This window comes from Pseudophryne corroboree, chromosome 11 (genome assembly GCF_028390025.1).
Source record: "Pseudophryne corroboree isolate aPseCor3 chromosome 11, aPseCor3.hap2, whole genome shotgun sequence".
Taxonomy (NCBI): domain Eukaryota; kingdom Metazoa; phylum Chordata; class Amphibia; order Anura; family Myobatrachidae; genus Pseudophryne; species Pseudophryne corroboree.
Window position 1 is genome coordinate 292,524,843 of NC_086454.1, and position 17,079 is coordinate 292,541,921.

At 48.4% G+C, this 17,079-nt stretch overlaps 1 protein-coding gene across 1 annotated transcript in view; it reads right to left on the reverse strand.

The window, feature by feature from the left end:
• The window catches only part of PSMD7 (proteasome 26S subunit, non-ATPase 7), a 74,986-nt gene extending 59,696 nt beyond the window's left edge, over positions 1-15,290 (reverse strand). The window contains exon 1 of the mRNA XM_063945466.1: positions 15,107-15,290. Coding sequence (XP_063801536.1) covers positions 15,107-15,180 — 74 coding nt within the window. The 5' untranslated portion in view covers positions 15,181-15,290. The remainder of the gene's footprint in view (positions 1-15,106) is intronic.
• Between the last annotated feature and the right edge of the window lie 1,789 nt (positions 15,291-17,079).

Sequence of the window (17,079 nt, forward strand, 5' to 3'; positions counted from 1 at the left end):
TCATGCAGCAGGCTTGTCTTGTTTGGAAGCAGGCTGACGCGCGGCCCAGGATTGTTTAGATTTGGGCTTAGTGGTTTTGGAAGTACAAGCCTGTCTCGGGTACGCCTGACCTTTTGCATTACATGGAGGTCGAAAGGAACTCAGCCTTCGGAGCAGAAGGATTAGTACTTGAGAAAAACGCAGTCTTGGCCTTCGCCAAGTCAGTCACAATCTTGTTCAGATCCTCCCCAAATAGTATGTCTCCCTTAAAAGGAAGCACCTCCAAAGTCTTTTTAGAGTCCAGGTCCACTTTCCAGGACCTCAACCACAGAATCTGGCGAGCCAGGATAGACGAAGTAGATGCCTTGGCCGCCATGACTCCTGCATCAGAGGCCGCCTCCTGAATATAGTGAGCTGCTGTGGAAATATACAACAGATATTGCTGGCAGTGTGAGAAAAATCCTGAGGTAGCTCATCCTCAATTGCCTGAACCCATGCTTCAATTCCTTTTGCCACCCAAGAAGCAGCCATAGTTGGTCTATGTATAGCACCGGTAAGAGTGTAAATAGACTTCAGGCATCCCTACACACGTTTATCTGTCGGTTCCTTCAGTGAAGCGACAGGCAGAGTAGATGACACCACAAGACGGGCGACATGAGAGTCCACCGGTGGTGGTGGTTTCCAACTTGTTACTCAACTCTGCAGGGATAGGATAACGAGCTAACAACTTTTTAGACAGGGAAAACTTCTTTCCTGGAGATGACCAGGATTCCTGACATATGTCAATTAAAAGGTCAGAATGTGGTAAAACTACTTTAGCAATCTTCTGACGTTTAAACTTATCAGGTTTCTTAGAGGAAGTAGGGGGCTCAATGTCATCATCAATTTGGAGAATCAGCTTGATAGCCTCCACAAGGTCAGGAACATCTACATGGGTTGTAGATTCCTCATCTGAAGCAACCGTATCAGTGTCTGACGGATCAGTATATTCCCCATCCTCATCGGAAGAAATATCCGAAATATTAGTGGATTGTGTGGAAGGGGCGTGGGGTGGACTTTTGTCTAATCAAAGCCTGATTTAACTGCTGTAACTGGGTAGACAGAGTAACCACGCATGGCGGATTAACTACAGGGACAATATGTGGCTGTAATGGCACGGGAGGTCCCACAGGGGGCGTAAGACGCGTTACAAGCGTAGTCAGCATATTTGAAAAAGCAGCCCAAGGTGAGTCCTGATTGGCCACAAGTGCCGCAGGCGGACTGGGAGATGTATGACACCAAGCGCCTGAACCAGCAGCTAACACTTCCCCCACTGGAGAATCCGTGGCGACAGCACTGCATGATGCAGGAGTGTCCGCGGATGTCCCGCCATGTGTAGCAGACATATAGTCAAATACAAAAACCAGTAAATAACCCTGTGTTTTGCGACAGTAAACACAGATCACAAACCTAGGATTTAAGAGGTGTGGGGTGACTGAAAGACACAGTGAGAAATACAAAACAGTTACTCTGTGTAGCACTATATATTATATGAGACTCTGATGCACCTAGCCCCCAGGGTACAGAATATAGTGACAGCAAAACGTGCGATACACAGAATGGAATCCACACAACAGCTACAGGCACACAGTGTCACAGGTACAATGCAGGAATTATTACATATAAACAATAAAACTGCACTGGACTAGTAAATTACTTATAGGTAGGTATGTATGTATGTATGTATGTATGTATGTATGTATGTATGTATACAGATATAACAATGCACAGTAAACACTGGATGCATATCACAGTACACTTGTTCTTAACCAACACTGTCTAAAATGACATGTCTTAAGTGTCTGTAAATTCACAGCGCTGATGATACAGGCACATTTACAGAGGAGACAGTTCCCAGCAGTCTTGGAGATCAGCCCAGCTATGAAATGGCGACAAAATCTCAGTCAGGGAGTGAGGGAGAGTGAAGTGCAGCTCCAGGGCAGGAACACCAGCAGTAGATGGCGCCCGGAGCTGGGGGAGGGGCTACGGGTCAGCGCCTTATTCCCTCTGCTGGACTTCACCACCGGGTACTGTGGAGCCTTTTATAAATGAATTTTAGTAAATCCGACCTGTGCTCCTTGCACTGATGGCTATAGTGGGGTCCCTGTGTGACACAGTGTCCACGCCAGCGGCGCGGTCCTTCTCCTGGGACCGGATCACAATTTACCAGCGGATCCCACCTGGGGGACCCTCTTACCTCCTCCCTTTAGTGCAGCTACGCGATCCTGGAGAGTGACAGCGGTGGTGTGCCTGAAAACCGGTGCGTCTCTGCTGCAAGTACCTGGGAACCCGGCCGCGGGAGTATGCAGGGCTGCTGAGGGAGGTGATGGAGCCGCATCACAGCATGTCATAAAGACATAGAAAGTGCTGCGGTCCTTGAAGTCTTCTAAAAAGCTCTTTTCAGGGCTGTCTAGCGCAGCCCCACCTGTTAAGTGACCTGCACTGCAGGCACCAACTTACAAACTGAGCTTCAGTGCCTGGAGGCGGTGCAGTGCATCCTGGGAACAGTCAAAGCTTTAGCCTGTTGGTGCCTCGGATCAAGATCCAGATCTACACCCCGATGTATGCCCTGTGGAATCCCAGTGTACCCCTGCTGCAGAAAATAGGATTGTCACACCTATGCTAAATATTCCTTATAAGTACAACAGTATATTAATTAATATGTCACTGTATTGCTATATATTGTAGTCTTGTAAAACTAATTGTCCTTCTTGGAATTAGCAACGAGATTAGTTGACCTTATATACTCCTCTTATTACATTAGGCCATATTATTCCGATCCCATTGGTGCCAATAGTATGTAATAAGTGGATAATAGTTAGAGACTTTGCGCTATGTAAATAGAGGCTCTATCCTTCATTATATTCAAGACATCCACAGATATTTCATATTATTACGCTGAATCAGGGTCAAGGAATAAAGGGGCAGATGTATTAACCTGGAGAAGGCATAAGGAAGTGATAAACCAGTGATATGTGCAAGGTGATAAAGGCACCAGCCAATCAGATCCTAACTGTTAATTTACATATTGGAGCTGATTGGCTGGTGCCTTTATCACCGTGCACATATCACAGGTTTATCACTTCCTTATTCCTTCTCCAGGTTAATACATCTGCCCCCATGTTATAAACTGTACAATATCATTCAATAGATCCATGAGGGGAAAGTAGTTATATTATCGGAGTTGATGCTGTCAACTGTTAATATGTTGAAAGGAGATGGCAGTCACTGTTAGAATGCTTTAAATAAGATTTTACTTACCGGTAAATCTATTTCTCGTAGTCCGTAGTGCATGCTGGGGACTCCGTAAGGACCATGGGGAATAGAGACATGAGCACTTTAAGAAAGAATTTAGATTCTGGTGTGCTCTGGCTCCTCCCTCTATGTCCCTCCTCCAGACCTCAGTTAGAGAAACTGTGCCCGGAAGAGCTGACAGTACAAGGAAAGGATTTTGGTAATCCAGGGCAAGATTCATACCAATCACACCGTATAACTTGAGATAAACATACCCAGTCAACAGTATGAACAACAACAGAGCAACAGGTCAACCCTGATGCAACCATAACATAACCCTTATTTAAGCAATAACTATATACAAGCATTGCAGAAGAAGTCCGCACTTGGGACGGGTGCCCAGCATCCACTACGGACTACGAGAAATAGATTTACCGGTAAGTAAAATCTTATTTTCTCTAACGTCCTAGTGGATGCTGGGGACTCCGTAAATGAGCCTGCTGAATCGTGTTACAGAGCCAGCGAGCAATAGTCTGCTTTGAAGCAGGAGCACCAAGCTTGTTGGAAGCATACAGGATAAACAAAGACTCTGTTTTCCTGACCCTAGCCGTTCTGGCTACATAAACCTTCAAAGCCCTGACTACATCAAGCAACTCGGAATCCTCCAAGTCCGTAGTAGCCACAGGCACCACAATAGGTTGGTTTATATGAAAGGATGAAACCACTTTTGGCAGAAATTGTGGACGGGTCCGCAATTCTGCTCTATCCGCATTGAAAACCAGATAGGGGCTTTTATGTGACAAAGCCGCCAACTCTGACACACGCCTAGCCGAAGCCAAGGCTAATAGCATGACCACCTTCCACAAGAGATATTTCAACTCCACTGTTTTGAGTGGTTCAAACCAGTGGGATTTCAGGAAACTCAACACCACGTTAAGATCCCAAGGTGCCACTGGAGGCACAAAAGGGGGCTGAATATGCAGCACTCCCTTTACAAACAACTGAACTTCAGGTAGAGAAGTCAACTCCTTTTGAAAGAAAATGGATAGGGCCGAAATCTGGACCTTAATGGACCCCAATTTTAGGCCCAAATTCACTCCTGACTGTAGAAAGTGAAGGAAACGGCCCAGCTGGAATTCCTCCGTAGGGGCATTCCTGGCCTCACACCAAGCAACATATTTTCGCCATATACGGTGATAATGTTGAGCTGTCACGTCCTTCCTAGCCTTTATCAGCGTAGGAATGACCTCCTCCGGAATGCCTTTCTCCGTTAGGATCCGGCGTTCAACCGCCATGCCGTCAAACGCAGCCGCGGTAAGTCTTGAAACAGACAGGGCCCCTGTTGCAACAAGTCCTGTCTTACAGGAAGTGGCCACGGGTCCTCTGTGAGCATTTCTTGCAGATCTGGATACCAAGTCCTTCGTGGCCAATCTGGAACAATGAGTATCGTTCTCACTCCTCTTTTTCTTATTATTCTCAGCACCTTGGGTATGAGAGGAAGAGGAGGAAATACATAGACCGACTGGAACACCCACGGTGTCACCAGTGCGTCCACAGCTATCGCCTGAGGGTCTCTTGACCTGGCGCAATATCTCTGTAGCTTTTTGTTGAGGCGGGATGCCATCATGTCCACCTGTGGCAGTTCCCACCGACTTGCAATCTGCGTGAAGACTTCTTGATGAAGTCCCCACTCTCCCGGGTGGAGGTCGTGTCTGCTGAGGAAGTCTGCTTCCCAGTTGTCCACTCCCGGGATGAACACTGCTGACAGTGCGCTTACGTGATTTTCCGCCCAGCGAAGAATTCTGGTGGCTTCCGCCATCACTACCCTGCTCCTTGTGCCGCCTTGTCGGTTTACATGAGCCACTGCGGTGATGGTGTCTGACTGAATCAGAACCGGTTGGTCACGAAGCAGGGTCTCCGCTTGACGTAGGGCGTTGTATACGGCCCTTAGCTCCAGGATGTTGATGTGAAGGCAAGTCTCCTGACTTGACCACAGACCTTGGAAATTTCTTCCCTGTGTGACTGCTCCCCACCATCTGAGGCTTGCATCCGTGGTCACCAGGACCCAGTCCTGAATGCCGAATCTGCGGCCCTCGAGAAGGTGAGCACTCTGCAGCCACCACAGGAGAGACACCCTGGCCCTGGGGGATAGGGTGATTAACCGATGCATCTGAAGATGTGATCCGGACCACTTGTCCTGTAAGTCCCATTGAAAGGTCCTCGCATGGAACCTGCCGAAGGGAATGGCCTCGTATGATGCCACCATCCATCCCAGGACTCGAGTGCAGTGATGCACTGACACCTGTTTTGGTTTTAATAGGTTCCTGACCAGTGTCATGAGCTCCTGAGCTCTCTCTATCGGGAGATAAACCCTTTTCTGGTCTGTGTCTAGAATCATGCCTAGGAAAGGCAGACGAGCCGTAGGAACCAACTGCGACTTTGGAATATTTAGAATCCAGCCGTGTTGCCGTTACACTTCCAGAGAAAGTGCTACGCTGATCAGCAACTGCTCTCTTGATCCCGCTTTTATGAGGAGATCGTCCAAGTATGGGATAATTGCGACCCCTTGCTTCCGCAGGAGTACCATCATTTCCGCCATTACCTTAGTAAATATTCTCGTGCCGTGGAGAGACCAAACGGCAACGTCTGAAATTGGTAATGACAATCCTGTACCACAAATCTGAGGTACGCCTGATGAGGTGGATAAATGGGGACATGAAGGTATGCCTCCTTTATGTCCAGAGACACCATAAAATCCACCCCTTCCAGGCTTGCGACGACCGCTCTCAGCGATTCCATCTTGAACCTTTTCAGGTATATGTTCAGGGATTTTAAATTCAATATGGGTCTGACAATATTGTCCTGACGAAATTTAATCAAATTAAATGAAACGTTGACTGCATTAAGCTGCTTGGATAGCTTTCTTTGAGGTTGCTGGAGGTATGTTTCATTAAGTCCTGGAGTGCCGTATCCTTCCAAAAGACTATATATATATATCTATATATATATATCTATATATCTATATATCTATATCTATATATATATCTATATATATATATATATATATATATACACACACACACACACACACACACACACACATACTAGGGTCTCAATCTCTGCTGATAAGGTATCTGTCCACGCTGCTACAGCGCTATAAACCCATGCCGACACAATCGCCGGTCTGAGTAGTGTACCAGAATGTGCACGCTATCTGCAGGATCCCTGACGATAGCTGTTAAGTCAGCGCTACCTTTTTGGCAAACGTGGCACCCTAGGGGAAGATTCCCATCGTATCCTGGCCCTAGTAGGGAAAGGATAATCCCCGAGAATTCTTTGTGGGAAACTGCAGTCTCTTGTCTGGAGATTCCGGCTCTTTTTCTTCATGAGAGGAGGGAAATTTACCTCAGCTTTCTTCCCCTTAAACATGTGTACCTTTGTGTCAGGGACAGATAAGTCATCAGTGATATGCAAAACATTTTTTATTACAATAATCATATATTGAATACTTTCCTGCCATTTTGGCTGTAACTTTGCATTATCGTAGTCGACACTGGAGTCAAACTCTGTGTCGATATCAGTGTCTATTATTTTGGATAGTGAGCATTGAGAGACTCTGAAGGTCTCTGCGACATAGGGACAGACATGGGTAAATTCCCTGTCCGTTCTCTAATCTTGTGTGCAATAAATTTCCCTTAGCACTTAATTTCACATATCCAAACAGGTGTCGGCGTTGTCGACGGAGACACCACTCACACACACACATTTGCTCCATCTCCTCCTTAGGGGAGCCTTTTACCTCAGACATGTCGACACACACGTACCGACACACCACACACTCAGGGAATGCTCATCTGAAGACAATTCCCCCACAATGCCCTTTGGAGAGACAGAGAGAGAGTATGCCAGCACACACCCCAGCGCTATAAACCCAGGAATAACACAGTAACTTAATGTTAACCCAGTAGCTGCTGTTTATATTGATTTTTGCGCCTAATTATGTGCCCCCCCTCTCTTTTTACCCTCTTCTACCGTGTATCTGCAGGGGAGAGCCTGGGGAGCTTCCTCTCAGCGGAGCTGTGGAGAAAAAATGGCGCAGGTGAGTGCTGAGGAAGAAGCCCCGCCCCCTCGACGGCGGGCTTCTGTCCCGCTTAAATATACATTTTCTTGGCGGGGGCTCATACATATATACAGTGCCCAACTGTATATATGTGTACTTTTGCCAAAAGAGGTCCTAATGCTGCCCAGGGCAGAATTATCGGTAAGTAAATTCTTATTTTCTCTATCGTCCTAGTGGATGCTGGGGTTCCTGAAAGGACCATGGGGATTATACCAAAGCTCCCAAACGGGCGGGAGAGTGCGGATGACTCTGTAGCACCGAATGAGAGAACTCCAGGTCCTCCTTAGCCAGAGTATCAAATTTGTAAAATTTTACAAACGTGTTCTCCCCTGACCACGTAGCTGCTCGGCAAAGTTGTAATGCCGAGACCCCTCGGGCAGCCGCCCAAGATGAGCCCACCTTCCTTGTGGAGTGGGCCTTTACAGATTTAGGCTGTGGCAGGCCTGCCACAGAATGTGCAAGTTGGATTGTGCTACAGATCCAACGAGCAATCGTCTGCTTAGACGCAGGAGCACCCATCTTGTTGGGTGCATACAATATAAACAACGAGTCAGATTTTCTGACTCCAGCTGTCCTTGCAATATATATTTTTAATGCTCTGACAACGTCCAGTAACTTGGAGTCCTCCAAGTCACTTGTAGCCGCAGGCACTACAATAGGCTGGTTCAGATGAAATGCTGACACCACCTTAGGGAGAAAATGCGGACGAGTCCGCAGTTCTGCCCTGTCCGAATGGAAAATCAGATATGGGCTTTTGTAAGATAAAGCTGCCAGTTCTGACACTCTCCTGGCCGAAGCCAGGGCTAGTAACATGGTCACTTTCCATGTGAGATATTTTAAATCCACCTTTTTTAGTGGTTCAAACCAATGAGATTTTAGAAATTCCAAAACCACATTGAGATCCCACGGTGCCACTGGAGGCACCACAGGAGGCTGTATATGCAGCACTCCCTTAACAAAAGTCTGGACTTCAGGAACTGAAGCCAATTCTTTTTGAAAGAAAATCGACAGGGCCGAAATTTGAACCTTAATAGATCCCAATTTGAGACCCATAGACAATCCTGATTGCAGGAAATGTAGGAATCGACCCAGTTGAAATTCCTCCGTCGGAGCACTCCGATCCTCGCACCACGCAACATATCTTCGCCAAATGCGGTGATAGTGTTGCACGGTTACTTCCTTCCTTGCTTTAATCAAAGTAGGAATGACTTCTTCCGGCATGCCTTTTTCCTTTAGGATCCGGCGTTCAACCGCCATGCCGTCAAACGCAGCCGCGGTAAGTCTTGAAACAGACAGGGACCCTGCTGAAGCAAGTCCCTCCTTAGAGGTAGAGGCCACGGATCTTCCGTGATCATCTCTTGAAGTTCCGGGTACCAAGTCCTTCTTGGCCAATCCGGAACCACTAGTATCGTTCTTACGCCTCTTTGCCGTATAATTCTCAATACTTTTGGTATGAGAGGCAGAGGAGGAAACACATACACCGACTGGTACACCCAAGGCGTTACCAGCGCGTCCACAGCTATTGCCTGCGGATCTCTTGACCTGGCGCAATACCTGTCCAGTTTTTTGTTGAGGCGAGACGCCATCATGTCTACCATTGGTCTTTCCCAACGGGTTACCAGCATGTGGAAGACTTCCGGATGAAGTCCCCACTCTCCCGGGTGAAGGTCGTGTCTGCTGAGGAAGTCTGCTTCCCAGTTGTCCACTCCCGGGATGAACACTGCTGACAGTGCTATCACATGATTCTCTGCCCAGCGAAGAATCCTTGCAGCTTCTGCCATTGCACTCCTGCTTCTTGTGCCGCCCTGTCTGTTTACATGGGCGACTGCCGTGATGTTGTCCGACTGGATCAACACCGGTTTTCCTTGAAGCAGAGGTTCTGCCTGGCTTAGAGCATTGTAGATTGCTCTTAGTTCCAGAATGTTTATGTGAAGAGACGTTTCCAGGCTCGTCCACACTCCCTGGAAGTTTCTTCCTTGTGTGACTGCTCCCCAGCCTCTCAGGCTGGCGTCCGTGGTCACCAGGATCCAATCCTGTATGCCGAATCTGCGGCCCTCCAATAGATGAGCACTCTGCAACCACCACAGAAGAGATACCCTTGTCCTTGGAGACAGGGTTATCCGCTGGTGCATCTGAAGATGCGACCCTGACCATTTGTCCAACAGATCCCTCTGGAAAATTCGTGCATGGAATCTGCCGAATGGAATTGCTTCGTAAGAAGCCACCATTTTTCCCAGGACTCTTGTGCATTGATGTACAGACACCTTTCCTGGTTTTAGGAGGTTCCTGACAAGCTCGGATAACTCCTTGGCTTTTTCCTCCGGGAGAAAAACCTTTTTCTGAACCGTGTCCAGAATCATCCCTAGGAACAGCAGACGAGTTGTCGGCATTAACTGGGATTTTGGAATATTCAGAATCCAGCCGTGCTGTTTTAGCACTTCTTGAGACAGTGCTAATCCCCTCTCTAGCTGTTCTCTGGACCTTGCCCTTATTAGGAGATCGTCCAAGTATGGGATAATTAATACGCCTTTTCTTCGAAGAAGAATCATCATCTCGGCCATTACCTTTGTAAAGACCCGAGGTGCCGTGGACAATCCGAACGGCAGCGTCTGAAACTGATAGTGACAGTTTTGTACAACGAACCTGAGGTACCCCTGGTGTGAGGGGTAAATTGGAACGTGGAGGTACGCATCCTTGATGTCCAAGGACACCATAAAGTCCCCTTCTTCCAGGTTCGCTATCACTGCTCTGAGTGACTCCATTTTGAACTTGAACTTCTTTATGTACAGGTTCAAGGACTTCAGATTTAGAATAGGTCTTACCGAGCCGTCCGGCTTCGGTACCACAAATAGAGTGGAATAATACCCCTTTCCCTGTTGTAGAAGAGGTACCTTGACTATCACCTGCTGAGAGTACAGCTTGTGAATGGCTTCCAAAACCGTCTCCCTTTCTGAGGGGGACGTTGGTAAAGCAGACTTCAGGAAACGGCGAGGCGGATCTGTCTCTAGTTCCAACCTGTACCCCTGAGATATTATCTGCAGGATCCAGGGATCTACCTGCGAGTGAGCCCACTGCGCGCTGAAATTCTTGAGACGACCGCCCACCGCCCCCGAGTCCGCTTGAGAAGCCCCAGCGTCATGCTGAGGCTTTTGTAGAAGCGGGGGAGGGCTTCTGTTCCTGGGAAGGAGCTGCCTGTTGGTGTCTCTTCCCCCTTCCTCTGCCTCGTGGCAGATATGAATATCCCTTTGCTCTCTTGTTTTTAAAGGAACGAAAGGGCTGCGGTTGAAAAGTCGGTGTCTTTTTCTGTTGGGGAGTAGCTTGAGGTAAAAAGGTGGATTTCCCGGCTGTAGCCGTGGCCACCAAATCTGATAGACCGACTCCAAATAACTCCTCCCCTTTATACGGCAAAACTTCCATATGCCGTTTTGAGTCCGCATCGCCTGACCACTGTCGCGTCCATAAACTTCTTCTGGCCGAAATGGACATAGCACTTACCCGTGATGCCAGTGTGCAGATATCCCTCTGTGCATCACGCATATAAAGAAATGCATCCTTTATTTGCTCTAAAGACAGTAAAACATTGTCCCTATCCAGGGTATCAATATTTTCAATCAGGGACTCTGACCAAGCTACTCCAGCACTGCACATCCAGGCTGTCGCTATAGCTGGTCGTAGTATAACACCTGTATGTGTGTATATACTTTTTTGGATATTTTCCATCCTCCTATCTGCTGGATCTTTAAGTGCGGCCGTCTCAGGAGAGGGTAACGCCACTTGTTTAGATAAGCGTGTGAGCGCCTTGTCCACCCTAGGAGGTGTTTCCCAGCGCGCCCTAACCTCTGACGGGAAAGGGTATAAAGCTAATAACTTCTTTGAAATTAGCATCTTTTTATCGGGGGCAACCCACGCTTCATCACATACATCATTTAGTTCTTCTGATTCAGGAAAAACTATAGGTAGTTTTTTCACACCCCACATAATACCCTGTTTAGTGGTACCTGTAGTATCAGCTAAATGTAACGCCTCCTTCATTGCCAAAATCATATAACGTGTGGCCCTACTGGAAAATACGGTTGATTCGTCACCGTCGCCACTGGAATCAGTGCCTGTGTCTGGGTCTGTGTCGACCGACTGAGGCAAAGGGCGTTTTACAGCCCCTGACGGTGTTTGAGGCGCCTGGACAGGCACTAACTGATTGTCCGGCCGTCTCATGTCGTCAAACGACTGCTTTAGCGTGTTGACACTATCCCGTAATTCCATAAATAAAGGCATCCATTCTGGTGTCGACCCCCTAGGAGGTGACATCCCCATATTTGGCAATTGCTCCGCCTCCACACCAATATCGTCCTCATACATGTCGACACACACGTACCGACACACAGCAGACACACAGGGAATGCTCTTAACGAAGACAGGACCCCACTAGCCCTTTGGGGAGACAGAGGGAGAGTTTGCCAGCACACACCAAAAGCGCTATATATGACAGGGATAGCCTTATAATAAGTGCTCCCTGTATAGCTGCTTTTATAATATAATTTTTGCCACTATTTTGCCCCCCCCTCTCTTGTTTTACCCTGTTTCTGTAGTGCAGTGCAGGGGAGAGACCTGGGAGCCGTCCTGACCAGCGGAGCTGTGTAAGGAAAATGGCGCTGTGTGCTGAGGAGATAGGCCCCGCCCCTTTTCCGGCGGGCTCGTCTCCCGCTCTTTAGTGTATTCTGGCAGGGGTTAAATATCTCCATATAGCCCCCGGAGGCTATATGTGAGGTATTTTTTTAGCCAAATAGGTTTTCATTTGCCTCCCAGGGCGCTCCCCTCCCAGCGCCCTGCACCCTCAGTGACTGCCGTGTGAAGTGTGCTGAGAGGAAAATGGCGCACAGCTGCAGTGCTGTGCGCTACCTTTAGAAGACTGAGGAGTCTTCTGCCGCCGATTCTGGACCTCTTCATGTTTCAGCATCTGCAAGGGGGCCGGCGGCGAGGCTCCGGTGACCATCCAGGCTGTACCTGTGATCGTCCCTCTGGAGCTGATGTCCAGTAGCCAAGAAGCCAATCCATCCTGCACGCAGGTGAGTTCACTTCTTCTCCCCTAAGTCCCTCGTTGCAGTGATCCTGTTGCCAGCAGGACTCACTGTAAAATAAAAAACCTAAGCTAAACTTTCTCTAAGCAGCTCTTTAGGAGAGCCACCTAGATTGCACCCTTCTCGGCCGGGCACAAAAATCTAACTGAGGCTTGGAGGAGGGTCATAGGGGGAGGAGCCAGTGCACACCACCTGATCGGAAAGCTTTACTTTTTGTGCCCTGTCTCCTGCGGAGCCGCTATTCCCCCCATGGTCCTTTCAGGAACCCCAGCATCCACTAGGACGATAGAGAAAATAACATTACACCACCATCAGCAATCACCTGTTGATATAATGTTGCCGACATATTGACTGATCAGCATCACTGATCAGGCAGATGTAAGCCATCCCAAAGGTTTTGCATAATCCGTCAAGAAATCTAAGCGCATGATATCATAATCTGCTTGCAGTACAGGTTTGCAAGTGCAGTGGTACATATAATGGAGGAAAGGAATACCATATTGTCAGCAAATGGACAAGTGCATACGGGGTCCAGCTTTAAAAAAAACCCCGCCACATCCCTGAGTATTTATTTCCAACAGCGAGGGTTCTAGTAGTTCCTCTTTGCTTTGGGGCATATTTTCCCAAAGTGATGCAGTCATTTCCTTAGAAGGCAAAACCAATACAAATCTCTGCTCCCTGGTACTGAACATGATCATTTTCGTTACCCATGTTGCAGCATTTATAGTCGGCTAAGAGGGTGTATTCCAGAATGACCATGGCCCCCATTATAGAAAGCACTTGTCGTAAGCTGATAGGCAGAACGCTAATATTACCTATATTTCATGGCCTTCTCAGTAACCGATCGATGAGTAACGGAATACTGTGGAACAATAATACCCCTTTCACACCGCACAAATAATCCGGTGACGACCCGGTACATTGCCAGGTCATTGTGCGGGGTCAAAGGGTCCATGGCGAATTCCCGGGACGCCTGACCCGGTAATTCAACTCGGGAATACAGTAAGTTTTATTCCTGGGTTGAATACCGGGTCAGGGGCAGCGTGAACGGGTTGCCGTGTCGATGCGACCCAGGACCCTTCACTACATAGGGAGAGGTGGTGCAGAGATGAGCTCATCTACCAGCGCTGCCTCCGCCCCCTGCCACTATGGCAACCCAACCCGGCAGAAGCCAGTAATTAAGGTCAGACAGAGTGGGACCCAGCATTTGCTATGTGAAAGGGGTATAACAGACACAGCACTTTCCACCAACCAGGTGTTTTAGACTTTGCTGTGGAATAGCAGTATGTAAGGGATCTTGTTGGGATCCTGGCAGTCGAAATACCGTCGCCAGAACCCTGACACAGATCGGAATGCCGGTGCTGGTATCCCGAATTTGGACACAATCCCGGCACCGGAATCTTGATTGCCAGGATCCTGAACAATGGCCGCCGGGCAGGTAAGCCGCAGGGGACAGGGGTTAGATTTAGGCAGTGGGGGTGTGGGTGGGGGACGGGGGGGGGGGATTAGGCTGCGGGGAGTGCAGAAATTAGGTTTAAGGTGCAGGGAGTGGAGGTTAGGGTTAGGCACTCCCGGGAAGGGTTAGGCTGCAGGGAGATGGGGTTAGCTTGAGGATGCGATAAGGGAGGGTTAGGGATGCATAGGCAAAACGTAAGTATACTTACCTTCCCAAAGCCAGATTAAGCCTTAGGGGTGCCTGGGACACTCCACATCCTTCATGCATGCCCTACCGACAGCGACGATCGTTGCCGACCCGCAGGGCCGCGCATCGGTCGTCGCTGGCGGCATACACACTTAACGATAAAATGAGCGACGTCGCTCAAAGAGGGGGAAAATGAGCGACGTCGCTCATTTTATCGTTAAGTGTGTATGGACCTTTAGTTCTTGCAAATGTACTGTGGATAATAATCACTCTCTTTGCTCTGCTTTACGCTGCTCTACAGAGTAATGTCAGCTCAGGGATAAACACCTCCTCACAGAAGTGGTTCCCAAACCTTCTTGAATTACAGCAGCCCAGAGTATCAGCATCGTTTTCACAGCTCACTTAGGCCAAAACTTTCTTATAAAGAAATTATTGAGAAATTCAGAAACAAATATTAAATAATGTAAGTTGTGCAAACCTGCCATCCTTAGGATCAGTTACGTGGTGATGAACAGGGTACTGGCCTGGTCCTGGACCTCCGACACCCCGGCCTTACAGTATATCTATTCCATGTATTACTCTCAGAGCCACTCCTGGCTTTCCAACAATATTATTCCAGTATACTGACCACCAGCTAGTTATTATGGAGGAGGGTTTGGTACTAAACACTGAATATCCATAAAACACAGCGAGGGAGCAATGATAAGACATATTCTGCTCCGCCTGCATCTGCAAAAACATATTCTGCTCCGCCAGCACCTGTGGAACTACAGACCCCAGCATGTTCTTCCATGCAGCTGCTCAACCCATTGCTCATTATAAGATACTGTTTGGCACTGGCATCCTGCTCATTGTGCCTGGGCTCCCTGTGGGGCAGGGCGAGAGAGGTGCCCAGTCACCGTGCACTCCAGGGCTGGAGGCCTAGCTGAGCCTGGTGCCAGCAGTGGGGGCCCGATCGGCCGGTGAGTCAGCAGCACGGGAGGGAGGAGACTGGGGACGCTGCGGCCTCGCACTCACCTGTTGAAATGATCCACCACACTAAGCAGCACGAGCGGGTGCACGACAACTCTATCTACCGCCAGCTCCGGCATCTTTCCCCGGCCACAATGATTCTCACACCAGCCGGAACCGCACCTGACACACTGCAGCCGACGCTTCCGGAGACTCGCTACCCAGCATGCGCTGCGCGGGCGGAAGTGCCTCGGTAGACTACTGTAAGCGCCATGTTGGTGCAGGCAGCTTCTCACTTAACTGGAAAGAAGTAAAACCAAACATACAAGTAATAGGCCCTCAGCCCCTCACACGGACTGTGACAGTGTTACTCCTGCCAGCTTGTCTGTTTCACCCGTAGCATACAGCTGTATTAGACTTTTCCTCATGTATTTCTGCATTAAACAGAAACAGCTTTTCTAACAGAGAATGTTTATATTTGTGAGGTACTTTTTTTATATAGTCATATTTTTTCTTAGCTGTCCTATATAGCGCCACCTTTTTAAAATCTCTCTGGTGATACCAAAATATGTCTGCCAGACACATACTTCAGGGGTTCTTGATGGCTGTGTAGGTACCAAAGAGGCAAAGTGACCCCAAAACCTAGGTCCTTAGGGACCTGCTAGAGGCATACCATACTGTAAGTCAAACAGCATGGAGCATTTATGAGGGTGCTCGTCGTGCACTCTGACATGTGTACAGTAACTTCAGAGACTTACAGAACGAAGGGCCTGACATTGTTTGCGCAGCTGTCAGATGTTTTTTGTACTGAGCATGCAGTTGTTGTTTTTTTTTTTCCCTGACGCGAAGACCTTGTAGGTCACTGGGCTTTTTTGGGTTGCAACAGGCGGTGGATACCCAGATGTAGGTATGTCGCAGCCAGTGTCTTATTTTGCAGTTGCACTGGCACCGGTGGCCATGTTCAGACAGACAATCTGAGCTACCATAGGGCTGCTCTCATGCGTATTTAAGTCAGCTCAAGACTTTTTAAAGGTGAGAATGTAATCTAATTCTCAAACGAAGTCCAACCGTGTATCCCAAGCAAGGCCAAAGCAGTTGGATGACGGAGGGGCACTATATACACTGATGCAAGTAATTTCTTACTGATCGCGGCCAGCCTCAGAGACGTCATGAACCTCATTAGCAGTACAGCGGAGTTGCTGGGATCCTTGCAAATAGACGCACGGTGGTGCATCATCAAATAGGTGGGTGCACCAGCTCCTTTGCGTTTATCTGCTGTCTCATTCTGCCCTTCATCACCATGCTCCTGGTCCAATTCCCTTGGATGGCCAAGCAGCATAGACTATGGGCCTAAGGGTTTCATTCAGATCTGATCGTTGCTGTGCATTTTTGCACAGCAGGCAATCATGTACTAACTGCGCATGCACCGCGATGCACACGCGCGTCAGACAACAATAACGGGCATCGCCGGTCTTGAGATGGTGAGAAAATTCCATTTGCACAGGCGTTCGCAAGGTGATTGACAGGAGGAAGCCGTTTGTAGGTGGCAACTGACGTTTACTGGGAGTGTTCGGAAAAATGCAGGCGTGCCCAAGCGTGTCAGGGAGGGTGTCTGACGTCAGCTCCGGCCCCAATCAGCCTATTCTCATCGAACTGGAGGAGTAAGTCCTGGGCTGCCCAGAGACTGCGCAAGGGGGATTTTAGCAGCTCGGCGTTCACATAACATCGCACACTTGCTCAGCAAATTTATACTCCCCCCGGAGGCAGCGACTATCTGAACGCAGGACAGCAAAATTAGCAACCTAGCGATCAGATCTGAATGACCCCCTAATTGAGACCTGATCGCAACAGCAAACTTTTTCTCTAATGGGCAAAACCATGTGGGGCAGATATAACATGTGCAGAGGGTTCCGGTATGAATGGTCGACCATGTTATGGTCGACAGTCATTAGGTCGACCACTATTGGTCGACATTGACACATGGTCGACACAGGAAAATTGTCGACACATGAAAGGTCGACATGAGTTTTTTAACTTTT